The sequence below is a fragment of the Camelus bactrianus genome, chromosome 3 (genome assembly GCF_048773025.1).
Source record: "Camelus bactrianus isolate YW-2024 breed Bactrian camel chromosome 3, ASM4877302v1, whole genome shotgun sequence".
Lineage (NCBI taxonomy): Eukaryota > Metazoa > Chordata > Mammalia > Artiodactyla > Camelidae > Camelus > Camelus bactrianus.
In genome coordinates this window covers 96,012,968-96,026,177 of record NC_133541.1, presented here as the reverse complement: position 1 = coordinate 96,026,177, position 13,210 = coordinate 96,012,968, and the positions used below count along the sequence as shown (strand labels likewise).

At 51.0% G+C, this 13,210-nt stretch overlaps 1 protein-coding gene across 1 annotated transcript; it reads left to right on the top strand.

Moving 5' to 3' along the window:
• Positions 1–6,956: 6,956 nt before the first annotated feature.
• TIFAB (TIFA inhibitor) lies at positions 6,957–10,274 on the top strand. Its single transcript, XM_010971644.3, has 2 exons — positions 6,957–7,106; positions 9,231–10,274. The coding sequence occupies exon 2, from the start codon at positions 9,241–9,243 to the stop codon at positions 9,865–9,867; it is 627 nt and encodes a 208-aa protein (XP_010969946.1). The 5' UTR covers positions 6,957–7,106; positions 9,231–9,240; the 3' UTR covers positions 9,868–10,274.
• Positions 10,275–13,210: the final 2,936 nt, after the last annotated feature.

Below are 13,210 nucleotides of genomic sequence, written 5' to 3'. Positions count from 1 at the left end.
CACAGCCTCCAGCTCGCAGGCAGGAAATGGCAGCCCTGGCGCCTTGCAAGTGACCCACAGCGGGGATGATTCATTGATCCGCCCACTAACACCTCCCTGAGATTTATATTGTTAGAAAACAACCCACAATGCTGAGAGGGCAGTGTGTTATTTTAAATGAAGATTCTTCTGTTAAACACTATAAAGATGGGAACATGAAATTAACAAAACCTGCAAGGTGAATTGGAACACTTTTTCTTTTGTATTGTAGCCAAGGTATGTAAAATATTTTATTCAACCAAACAGCGTCAAATATGATAAACTGTCACCATCAATCATAAACCTTATCTTGAGATCAGTATTTGAAGAAAACCTGGCTATCCACATGAAGCTGGACCCTTACACTTATCCTGTATATAAAAATTATCTCAAAATGGATTACAGACCTAAATGTAAGAACTAAAACTACACAACTCTTCGAAGATAAGCTTCATCACATTAGATTTGGCAATGACTTCTTGGATGTGACGCTAAAAGCACAGGCAACCAAAGCAAAACTAGATATGTTGGATTGCATCAAGATTTAAAACTTCCATGCATCAAAGGACATGAAAGAGAGAGAGAAAGCAACCAACAGAATGGGAAAAAGTATTTGTATATCCCGTATCTGGTAAAGGGTTAACATCTAGAATGTGTAAAGAACTCCAATAACTTAATAGAAAAAGAATCCAATTCAAAAATGGGCAAAGGACTTAAGTAGACATTTCTCCAAAGAAGATACATAAATGGCCAACAGCTTACGAAGAGATATCCAATGTCAGGAATCGTTAAGGAACTGCAAATCAAAACCACAATGAGACATCACCTCATACTCATTAGGACAGCTACAATAAACACACACACACACAAACACACACACACAACACCAGCAGGAAATAACAAGTATTGGCAAGGATGTGGAGAAACTGGAACCCTTCTTCACTGTTGGTGGAAATGTAAAATGGTGTGGCTACTATGGAAAACAGTAGGGCAGTTCTTCAAAATATTAAACACAGAATTAACATATGATCCAGAAACTCCACTTCTGGGTATACATTCAAAAGAACGGAAAGCAAGGTATTAAACAGATATTTGTAGATAATATTCACAATAGTATTATTCACAATAGCGTAAAGGTGGAAGCAACCCAAATGTCCATTGACAGACAAGTGGATAAACAAAATGTGGTATATGTATATACATATATATGTGTATACACAACAGATTATCATTCAGCCTTAAAAATGAATGAAATTCTGACAAATGCTACAATATGGATGAACCTTAAAGACATTATGTTAAGTGACGTATACTGAACATAAAAGGACAGTGTATGATTCCACTTATACGAGGTATCTAGAATTGTCAAATCCTCAGAAATGAGTAGAATGGTGGTTGCCAAGGGCTGGAGGGAGTGGGAAATGGAGAGCTGTTTAATGAGTTTCACGTTTCAATTTTGCAAGATGAAAAAAGTTTCTGCAGATTGTACAACAGTGTGAATATACTTAACACTACTGAACTGTACACTTAAGATGGCAAATTTTTTTATGTGCCTTTGACCACAACTTAAAGAAAGACAACTATTTGTGGAGGGATAGTAGTTTTTTTTCCCTCCTTCCTCCTGCTGTCAGGTCTACATGGAGTACTGCTAGGCACCAGGAACCACCTAAATTGCCACCCAGAGGTTTTTTTCCTATGGTGTGTTAAAAATCTGCCTTTGAAGACATGCTAATTTCAGAATATGCTTTATTCTGAAACTGAAACATTAGTTAAAAGTCTTTATGCTAGGCTTTTACCTCACTTAATTAAAAACAAAAAGGCCCTGCTTGATGTGTGTTGTGCTGTGTTTGAGGCCATCTTTCCCGGCCAGCTGCGTTCCTTAAGTAAGACCAAGCTGTGTTTCTTCAATATGGGTTCTTTCGTTCTTGTTTTTGTTTTGTTTGTTTGTTTTTTACTTTTTTTATTGATGCATAGTCAGTTTACAATGTTGTGTCAATTTCTGGTGTACAGCACAATGTTTCAGTCATGGATAAATTGGGACTTCAAGATTTGCAGATACTTCAATATAGGTTCTTAACTGAAGAAGAAAGAAGCCCTTGGCAAATCCTGCTGACCAAGTGGAAGCTGATCCCTCTCAAGGTGTCAAATGAAGATATCAGCTACAGGGTAAGGGAGGCTGGGCAGTTGTGATTATCCCCATTCTACAGATGAGGACCCTGAGGCCCAGAGAGGAAAAGCAACTTGCTACAAAGTCGGTCCACGGCAGAGCCCTCCCTGCCCACTGCCCCAGAGCTGCTTCGGATGCTGTGGCTACAGGGGGAGGGGCCAGCTCTTGCTCCCCAGGCAGCCTGAGGGACAGCCCTTCAGCTCAGTGGGAAAAAAGGAAGTAAAAGCACGAGGTAATTGTGGGGCTTCTGCCACTGGCCACGTGTGGCCTGACTCACCGCTCCTCCCCACCCCCGCCCACTCCTTGCACAGTGAGATACCAAAAGGCTTCAGAATTCCTAGGCACCCTACCCCAGGCCTGCACCAGGCAGTGGTCCGGCCTCCATTACTGGATTTAGCATTAAGTACAATTGACATATATTAAGAATTTAGGACAAATGTAAAAATTGTTGATTTATAATAAATGTCCCTTGTTTAAAAAAAAAAGAATCTAGGACAATAATGAAATTGGCTTAGCAGTGCCCCTTGGAATAGGGGAGGGAGCATGGGCAGAATGCTCCCCATCCAGCAGGTGGAGGCCACCCTCTGAAAGAGGCCCCACCAGCACTCCGGGAGGGAACGCAGCAGGAATAAGCAACCAGGGTGCTCCTCATAGCTATTTGCTTCCTGCCTGGAGGCAACTAGTAAAGCTGGCTCTAAGAGATCACCCAGCCCAGTCCAGCCATCAGAAAGTGGGGACCCAAGGCCCAGGGAGGGGAAAGGGCTTGCCCCTCAGGAGCACAGGAGTTGAGGGCGATGATTTCAAGATCAGACCTGGGTTTGAGATACAAATCTGTGACCTACCAGGTAGGTGGTCTTCAGTGAGTTACTTACTTAATTGTGCCTCTGCTTTCTCCTCTGTGAAATAGGAATAATACTGGGACCTCTCTCAGAGTCATAGTGAGGATTAAATAATGTAGTTCCTACAAGGGCTTAGCACAGGACATAGCATATAGCAAGGACTCACTCAACACTAACTTTACTATCGTTTTAAAATTCAAATACAACATCGCTGTTGTTACCATCTTATTAGCCAAGGGCATAGAGCCAAGGTGTGGCAGATCCCTTTCCAGCAGCTGAGTATCTGACTCCATCTGCCTCCACCAGGTAGCACCCACATACCATCAGATCCACCTGGCCAGCAACCAGGCATTCTGCAGGAGTCAGCACAAGCATCCCCTCCTCCAGGAGGACTTCGCTGCGGCTCCCTACCCCTGGCAGGTTACAGCCCCCTCCAGGGGTTTACGTTCTGTGCATCCACCCTCACAGCACCATCTCTACAAGTGACAGGTAATTTTTTTCTTACCTGAGAGCTCAGTGGGGGCCAGGAACAGTCTGTCCTGACGATCATGGTAACAACCAATCCTCCTGTATTCTGAGCGCTTTTTAAGCACAAAGCCCTGGCCCGGGCTAAGTGCTTGACGTGCATTTCTTCACTCGGTGGCGCCTCCCTGGAGAGGATCATTACTACTTCGTTTTACCGATCAGGAAGCAAGCCCGGCCTCTCACTCTCGCTGCGCTGTGCACTAAGTCTATTCCTGGGCAGGTTTCTTCACCTCTATGAGCATGTCTGTCCCAGCACCTGGGCTTGTAACTACCTGCTGTTCCGCGTGGTCTCACGCTCTGGCCTCCTGCTTTATCTCCGCACTCAGAGTTGGTGTCCTCCGGTGAGATTTGCCGTGGATTCACCTTGGGCATTTTCAGGCATTTGGAGTGAGAGAAGCAAGCACCCTCTCCCCCTCCCACTCCCTCCCTGAGCTCTTGGTGCCCCTCCCCAGCAGTCCCATGAACGGCTCCCCCAGACTTAACACCATCCTCTTCCACCTTGAAGAGCGTCAAGAGCGTCAAGAGCGTGAAGAGCGGGCCCCTGGATTTAGGGATGCTGCCACCTGGTGGCCACAGGCTATCAGGACGGGGGCAGGGGGCAGGGGCAGGGGCAGTGGGCAGCCGCACTGGCTTGGCGGGCTGCAAGCTGGACCCCCTCTCTGCAGAGCGTACTGCCAGCCAGCCAGCTGGAGCACATGTTTGGAGAAGGTGGGGCAGCTTGACCCCAGAGGACATCACCCATTAGGCACAATAGCTCCATGTTTAGGCCCAAGAGTACAACAGGCTGGGTCCAAATCCTGGTTCTGACATTTCCCAGCCATGTGATCTGAATTAGTCAACTAATTACTGTGAGCCTCAACTTCCACATCTGTATAATGGGTAGCCTTCTTCTCCTGGGTTAGGGCCACATGCCCCAGCCATAACCTGGAGATTCTTTCTAGAGTATCCATTTTCCTTCATTATTATTTAAAATAGAATTTCTATTGAACTTATGCAAATTATATATTCAACTCCAAAAATATGTTTGTTTTAAGCAAAATCTGAAGACTTCTGAGAATTTGGGGCTGGTGCAAGTCTGCTCTGCCAGTCCCTCTGCTCAGGATGCATCTTCCCTCGACTCTGCTGTTAAGGATTCTATCAAGAGTAGATCTCATTTACCAACCTCTCACCATGAGCTCTGTACACAGCTCATTTAGCCCTCATGCAGCAACAAATTATCCTCATTTTACAGAGCATAAATTAGGTTCAGAGAGGCTGAGCAAGTTGTTTGAGTTCACACACTAGCTACAAGAAGGAGCCAAGCCTCAGACCTGAGTCAATCAGACACAAGAGTCCTCAACTGCCCACTGCTGTAGAAAGTCCTGGAAGTGTCTCTCTGTCTCTGAGCTCTCCAAGGAGAAGGACAGGGATATTTGCTCACTGATGTACAACCCCCCAGGGTCCCAATACCGACAAGAGGAGGCCGTCCTAGCCAGGGGGCCAAGCAGAGAGAGACCAGCACGCCCACTCCCCCAGCTTTCACCTCCCTGGGGGGATGGCCAGCCGGTTACCAGGAGAACTTCCTGCTGGCCCTTGGGAGATGCAGTTTGGGCAGTTCTTCCTCTTGTCAGATAAATTCCCTAGCTGTTTCAGTTCTCTTTCTTGCTGGGAACTGCTCTGAACCAAGTTACTGAGAGAACTCACGGGCCATGAACACATCTCTTCCACCTACACGCTCTCCCATGCAAGGGCTGGCAACGGGGACACAGCCTTCTGGTTCCCCTTACTGAGGCCCGGTTCTAGGGGGCAATGAGGAGGGGTGTCCCATCTCCCAGGGAGGAAAACTAAGGTGTGGAGAGGGGATAGAACTCACCCAGAGGGTCAGACAGGTGAAAAGATTTGTCCAGGATCAGGCAGTCACTAAAAGAAAGATATAAAACTTGAATCTAGATATGACTGACACTAAAGCCAACCTTTAACTGCTAGGCAACCAGACTCTCCAGTCTGGCCTTGAGGTTAAGATCTGCCTCCTTCCTCCCTGCAGCCCTCCTGGAATACTCCCAGAGCCTCTCCCACCTCTGCCCTTCTATTGCAACAACTGTTCATGTACAAATCTCCGTGTGTTCCCAATGGGAGAGCAGGCATCCTGTGTGCGATGCTGAAGGTACACTTCTTGAGGGTGGGCCTCCCACACACACAGTTTGGAGCTCAGAGAGAGAGAGACAGGAGGATATGGAAGACAGGGAGATGGCTTGGATCACTCCAGGGGCAAGTTCAGCTCCCATCTCTGGGGGAACCCCAGTTGTGGTGTCACAGGCTGTGTAGGGCAGGGATGAATGACTGTTCTCAGAGTTCTCTGTTTTTCCTTCCTAGTAACTAGGCAACCAACTAGAGTTTAAACACTGAGAATAGAGGAAGCAGGCTGGGAGTTCTGAATAGTACCCAGAGAGATTTATCCCAGGGTTGTGGCCTGCTGGGCCCTCTAGGGCCATGAGGGTAACCATGAGAAGGGAGTAAGCAGTGGGCCTGCGGGGCAGTGAGGTGGATCAGGGAGGCACCTGCTGACTGACAGGCATGACCTGGCCTGCACCGCTCACCTGTATACCCTTCAAGAAGCACCAGAATACCCAGGGTTTGATGGGGAAAAGAGAAAGGATTATGCTGCTGTCTCATTCAGGGACCTTGGGCCAGACACTGCCCCTCTTAGTGCCTCAGAAGCCCCCTGCATAAGCTGGGCACATGTCTCTTGCCAGCCTAGGCAGCTGGTGGGTACCATGAAGGCAACATGGAGGCAATGCAAGAAAGGCTACACTGGTGGACAACAGAAAGCTGTGCCCAGTGCAGGGTTAGCACCATCGTGGCCCTGCGTCACTTGCGGGACAGCCAGGGCCCACACTGCTGGGCAAGCATCCATCTTGGTCTCTTCCAGGCGGCCATCAAAGGCCAGCAGAGTCCTGCAGGGGTGGGCATAGGAGGAGAGGCCAACCTACATGAGCAGCTGTTCTCTCCTTCCCCTGAGACCCTGCCCTTCCTGACACACTCAGTGGTCTGCCACGTTGCCCACAGCTCCCTTGGCCACCCCCAGCCCAGCCGCAGTGGCTCCATCACTGTCTCCCACATGTAGTGGGGGCTCCCCTCATGGCCCTATATCTAAAAAAGCTCTCCTTTCTAACAGGCCTGTGATACCTTTGCCCCCACCCAACAGGCAGCGGGGAAGAGGGTCTCTGCTGATACCTTGGACATAGCTCTCCAGGCCCCTGGGGACCAGGCAGTAGAGACTAGCAGAGCTGAAACCCAGCAGGGAAACTCCTATTAGGGCCTCTCCTAGCAGGAGTCCCAGACTGGGGTTGCTCAACCTCTCAGCATTGGGGTTGCACTTCTGCAATGGGAAATTACACTTCCATTTTCTTTCCTAAAGGGAAAAAAGAAGAAAGCCACCAAACAGATGAGCATTCTGACGTATCACGTCCGGAACCACAGCCATAATCACCATCCTCAGATCCGCCCCAGCCCAGACCCACTCCCTCCCGAGAGCTCACAGCTACAGGATCAGAGCCAGAGGTGCCCCTGGAAGTAAGGTAGGTGGAGGCCAGAGGCATGTGAACTCACAATGAGGGGAGAAGGCCTTGTGCAGCTGGGAGCAGGGCCACCTAGCATGTACCCCAGAGTGTCTTCCTCCCGACTCATCCCAGAGGCGATGGCATCCCTAGAGCTGGGTTTCTGCTTCCCCAGAACAACTGGGGTCCTGGAGAAAAGGCAGGTCCTCTTCAGGGGCTCTGCTCTGGCAGGGGGAGTTCTCCCGGCTCTGGAGTACTTAGCAAAGCAGAGAGTAAGGTCACAGGAGCAGTGGTGAACACTCCTTTCTGGGGGATTCTCTTAGGGTCCCTGGGCAATGGAGTTTGGTTTCTAGAGGTGAACTCTGAGTTTCTGGTCAGGCCTGAGGACTTGGATGCCAAGCTCAGCTGTCCTGGACCCGGCTTACATCACACACCTTAGGGAGAAGCTTTCCGCAGACTGGGGCCAGAAGTGGGATGTGGACAGGGCGTGTGTGTGTGTGTGTGTGTGTGTGTGTGTGTGTGTGTGCGTGCGTGCACGTGTGCACATGTGTGTGTGCACATTAGGGAAAGGGGGGTGTCCTGAGGGGCCTACCACTCACTACCAGATTGGAATGTCCTCACCATCACTTTACCCAAAAGACAGGCTTGGCAGAAGGTCCAGGGTTTGGAAGGACTTGGAGCCTGTCCCACAGCCTTTAAGCACCAGTCTCTCATTTGGGGTCTGTATGGACTTGATTTCACACGACTTTCACATGTATGAGTCTCTTCTCATTTAGGCAATTGGTACGCGTGCCCCCAGACACTTGCTGTGTCCAGACCCTGTTTGCACTGCACCCTGGGACACAGGGCATTGCAGCAGCTCTGTCCCCCAGGGACAACAGGAGGAGGGAAGCACAGGGAAGGCTGGACAGGGACCCACATAACTGACAAGTGGCGGGAAATGGACTGAATGCAGGGGCCCCGGGGGAAATCTCCTTGTTGTAAGGGTCTGAGTGCAGAGAGAGGAAAAGAACTTCCTGAAAGAGGTCACATTTGAACCGAGCCTTTAAAGATGAACAGTTTGGGATGGAAGATGCATTCTCAGTAGAGAAAACAGCATAAGCAAAAGCGTAGTGCTGGGAAAGTGTATCACTAGTTATTCTGATCCACTCAGTCCGTGGTTCCTGTTGAAGGTGGTAGCAGGTCCTGGGCCACATGGGGTCGGTGGATGTGCCAGAGAGTTTATGTTCCTCAAGTCCATGCAGGAACAGAGCTGGCTGTTATAAGTAGCCTTCCTGCATGTGCCAGTGAGATCCTAAAGGACAAACTTCTGGTGATGGACAAGTGATGTGTGCATTGCCCACTGGCAGGTGTGGCCATTCGACCTCCTTGGAGCCCCTATCAGTTCTGCATGAGAGTTCAGCTCTTTCCAAGCTCCGTATCAGGATCTGTCTTCCCCCCATACAGTGAGGAGGGGAGGCTAGCGGCATTTGCGCCTGCAGGAGCACTTGGAATGTGCTAGCTGTTTTTGTTTTTCCTTCGGGTCTCCAGGCAGCCTTTCTGGTCCCCCAGGAGCAGGGAGGGCTTCCCTCATCTGTGTCCCTCTATAACACCCACAGCTAGAAGCCCCTTCTCCTCTCCCAGCTGCTACTCCTGTTCATCTGCTCATCCCCAGCCTCTGGTCAGCGCCTGGCTCGGAGGAGGACTCAGCAAGCATTTGTTGTGTGACTCAGATACAAGGAAGGTGGATCCTATCTTCTCTCCTTCCCTTCTCACTAAGCAGGGCCAAATTGTCCCCAGAATTTGGGCCACCAAAACACCACCATGCAAGCTGGGATGCCTTGGACCTTGCCCAGACAAGGATGAATATACCTATGCCACAGAAAAGAGAACTAAAATTTAGAAAGTGAGTGGCTTGCCCCACTCAGAGGGTGTTAGGGATAAAACTGAGGCTAGAACCAGCAGGCCTGAGCCTCCACGCCGGCTCTGGCCATGGCTGCAGCCTGGCTGGAGCAGCGTGACCACATCCACGCTCGGTGCCTGGCTCTGCTGGCTGGAGGTGGCTGGAGGTCCCTGCGGTGAGTAAGCATGTCTGGTCTCAGGGAGTCACAGAGGACTGTCTGATGACTCCAACCACACCTGTGCTCTGTGATCTGTCCTTCCCAGGCTCCTGTCCATGGAGAAGCCCCTCACGGTTCTGCGGGTGAGCCTGCACCACCCCACGCCGGGCCTGGCCGCCTTTGCCAACGTCCCACAGCGGCTGCAGCATGACACCAGCCCGCTGCTGGTGGGCCGGGGCCCAGACGCCCACCTCCGGCTGGAGCTCCCGCACCTCTCCCGCCGGCACCTGTCGCTGGAGCCATACCTGGAGAAGGGCAGCGCCCTGCTGACCTTCAGCCTGAAGGCGCTGAGCCGCAAGAGCTGCGTGTGGGTCAATGGGCTGACGTTGAGGTTCCTGGAGCAGGTTACCCTGAGCACCGTCAACAGGGTCACCTTCTCTGGCATCCAGATGGTGGTGCACATTGAAGGAGGCACCTCCCTGGAGGCCTTTGTCTGCTGCTTCCATCTCAGCCCCTCGCCCCTGATTGACAGGCCCCAGGCTGAGGAGACCGACGAATGGGAAGGTGTTCCCCAGGAACGACCTCCCCCAGCTTCAGGGCAGCAGGCTCCGGGTCACCTGGGCTTTCTCCACGGCCCTTCGCAGCCAAGCCCTGGCAGAGCAACAGAAACGCAGCTCCAGAGGGAGCCCCCAGACAGCGCTCTCCACCAGCCCCGCTGGCCACCCCGAGCAAGCCTCGGCTGAAACAGGACTTGAAATATTCAAGCTACATCATGTAAGATTGACCAGCGATGTCTGACGGGTAATCCTGAACTGATTCTGCAAACACGAACAGCCCGGGGGGAGTGCCCTCCACCTCTACAGCTCTGCGAGGTAACAGGAACTTCATATACTTTTAGAGGCCCTGAGGGGTTTGGGAGCCTCTCTCGGTGTTTCCCCACATTTCCCCATCTTGTCTGACTAGGAGTTACTTTATGTTGCTAATTTTGCCTGCTGCTTAAGAGCTGGAGTTTGAGGTTGCACCAGGAATGCGGGGACACATGTAACAATTACGTTTGTGGTAGCTCAGGGTTACCTTGGGCTTTCAAATACCCACAGGCACTCGGGGCTTAGGGAAGCCTGTGTTTAATAAACTGCAAGTATTTCATTAAGCTGGCATACCCAATAGGATTCCCTGATCCCCAGATGGGCCGCATGCACGCCACGTCGTCACGCAGAGGCGGGAGCGGGAAATATGGGAGAGGTGTAAGAGGAAATTGGAAAGGTGGGGGCTCTCATTTCTAGAAGGACGAAGGTAAAGCTCAGGGCTTCCTAGGGATGGGGAGCTGGGGGCTGGGCCAGCCTGGAAGTTCGTTGTCACCGTCCTCCATCCTCCTCATCCTTGTGCTCCCCCAATCTCACTTCTGGATCAAATCCTTGGCTGACCAGAGGGCAAAGGTCTTCAGGGAAAGGTGGCTTCCCAGAGCGATGGGCTCTTCTAGGGCTAATTCTAAGAGAGGGTGGGGTGGGAGGTTTTGTTAGAAATCAGTCCAGCAGTTATTTCACTCCAGGTGGGTCATATACCAATGAGGGGTGGGATGGGGGTGGCCTTTCCAAATAAGGGACTAGTAGCGGACCAAGGCTGGGACAATTTTCTCAGTGCATGTTGTAGGGGCTGGTCTGTGTCGGGGAGCAGAGCACAAGCAGTCACACGTCATGCCATCCTAGGATGGGAGAGTGTGGTTTAGAAACCATGTTCACCTGTGGCATGAAGGGAGGAATCTACAAACCCAGATGGTTGCCATCAGCCTAGACCCTGCACTATGATATCCAAGGCACTGAAGCTGCCCACTGGCTGGCTCACATCCCAGGGGCTGTAACCACCTCCAACAAAGCTTTCAACACTCTCCACTTCCCGCCCAAGAAGAGAGATCCTTTTGCATCCAGTGCAGGCTGCAAGGAAATTCAACTGCACTGCCAGCCCAGAGTATTTTCTCTGTGGGGACGATAGCAGTGGGCAGGACCAGAGACAGGGCGGGAGGGAGCCAAGAAACCCCCAGCTTGTTGTTTTAGACTCTGCTTGTTCATGAAGTCTCCTTTGGAAACTCACTACCAGCCTCATAGCAAGTTTCCAAAACAGCACAGCTCCACTCCATGCGAGGCATCATTTTTCTTGAGATAGAAAACCATTGAAATCACCAGATCCTTGACACCCACCCTGATTCTTGCCCAGCAGTTGGAATTATCGGGTTGGCTTCTGGTCCTGATCCAGGAGCTGGATACCCCTTGCCTTTGCTGCATAGCAGCCTGAGCGGGGCAGTGGGTCCTTCTCAACAATGGCCTCTGTATTCTCTTAGCTCCCACACACAGGGCAGCCCACACTGCTGAGGGTGTGCATGTGCACACACGCACACACACACGGTGGTAACTCCAAGCCTGGGCTCCACAGTCAGGCTGCTGCCTAGGTTACGGTTCTTGCTCCACACTTCCTAGTTCTTGGATGAGTGATTGAATCTCCCTGTGCCTCAGGTTCTCCTGCAGGGAAATGGGGAAAATAACAACACTGAGAAGGTAAAGTAAGGCCCCGCAATAAAGCACCTAGTGAGTGTCTGGCACACAGTAAGTGTTCAGTTGGGTTGACTTTGTCCGATTTAGTGGGATGAATTGAATGCAAGTAGACACGTGGACTTCGCTTACACACACACACTCACTCATGCACACACACATCTACTATAGTCACATCAGTTACAGTCAAGTGTACCCCAGAGCACTACAGTTCCCTGAGATGACATCTGGAAATGTGTAAAGACACAGCCAAGAGGCTACCTCCAGGGTGCCCTGTGACCAGAGCAGGCTGAGACGGGAACTGAGCATGGATTCTTTGCACAGCAGCCCTCTGAGTGGCCAGGCTGCAGTCAGCAAAGGGATATGCAGAAGCAAGAAAGCCCAACACTGTGTGAGCTGTTTGTCACCACCTCCCTGACCTCCCCCACCGCCAGACTGGGCTGCAGGTTGGGAGACCTGCCTTCCACTGTATCTCCTGCCTGAGTCTGGCTCTCCAGCTTCGCTCTGCGTCCTCTTCTTCCTCGGTTTCCGCTCCATGGCACCTGCTGGTGCTGATGCTGCCATCAGGTTACCTGGTCCCTGAATCAGACCCCCACTTTCCTCGCTGCGGCAGCTCTCCCCACACCCCGTGCTCCAGTCACTCATCCCCACACCAGGCCCCGAGGCTGTGCAAGGCCCGCGTGTGGGGCAGGGAGTCAGCAGAGCCAGCGCCTCCACCGTTCAGAGGAGATTCCGGAGTTAATGAACTCTATTCACATTGCAGGCTGAGGTCCCTCTTACCTTGAAAGTGAACTCGCAGGCGGATTAAAGTGAAATAAAATCTACCATTTGAGTTACATTCTCAGCTGATTGGAAACATACATTACCTCCCCATGACCGGGGCCGTGAGAAGGGAAGTTATTATCTTTCTTTAGAGTTTGTAAACTCTTTATGGCCGAGGCAGCTTTAATCCTGCTGGGGGAAAAAATGATCCGGGAATAAATTGCTCTCATTTACCTTTGTTTTCCAATCATACGCTCCAGTGGGAACAAAACATCCTAAGTGAGTGGATGTGGGGAGCCAGGTGATCCCTGACAGAAGAGTTTAATTATTTTCTTCTTTAGGCACGTGAGTTGAAAGGGCTTTATAGTGCCATTTGGCAAGGGAGCTCGCGCCACAAAAATGTGCACCCCTGCAGTGATGCCAGCACCTCTGAGCTGTTACTTTCTCGGCCTCTATTTCCCCATGATACCCACTTCCTTAAGGGGCACTAGCACCATGGTGCCCAGCTCCAAGACATTTGGGAACAACCAGGAAGGAGTCTGAGAAAGGGCAGATTTGGATCAAAATCAAATCACAGTCCAGGAAGGAGGGAGAAACCATGGGGTCTGGGTTCTGGGGGAACTTTCTTTCCTCGTTTGTTATTTCTCTGATCCTCTCTGCATTACCTAACACAGGGCTTACACAGAGCAGGTACAGGGCAAAGCCAAGGATGCCCCAGGCTCTGAGCCAAGCACGCTAACTGCTGGAGGGAGCCCCAGCTGGGATGTCTGCCTCACTTTCC

Bases quoted from the DNA above. Each gene is read 5' to 3' on its own strand.
- TIFAB (XM_010971644.3), top strand. From the start codon at position 9,241: ATGGAGAAGCCCCTCACGGTTCTGCGGGTGAGCCTGCACCACCCCACG.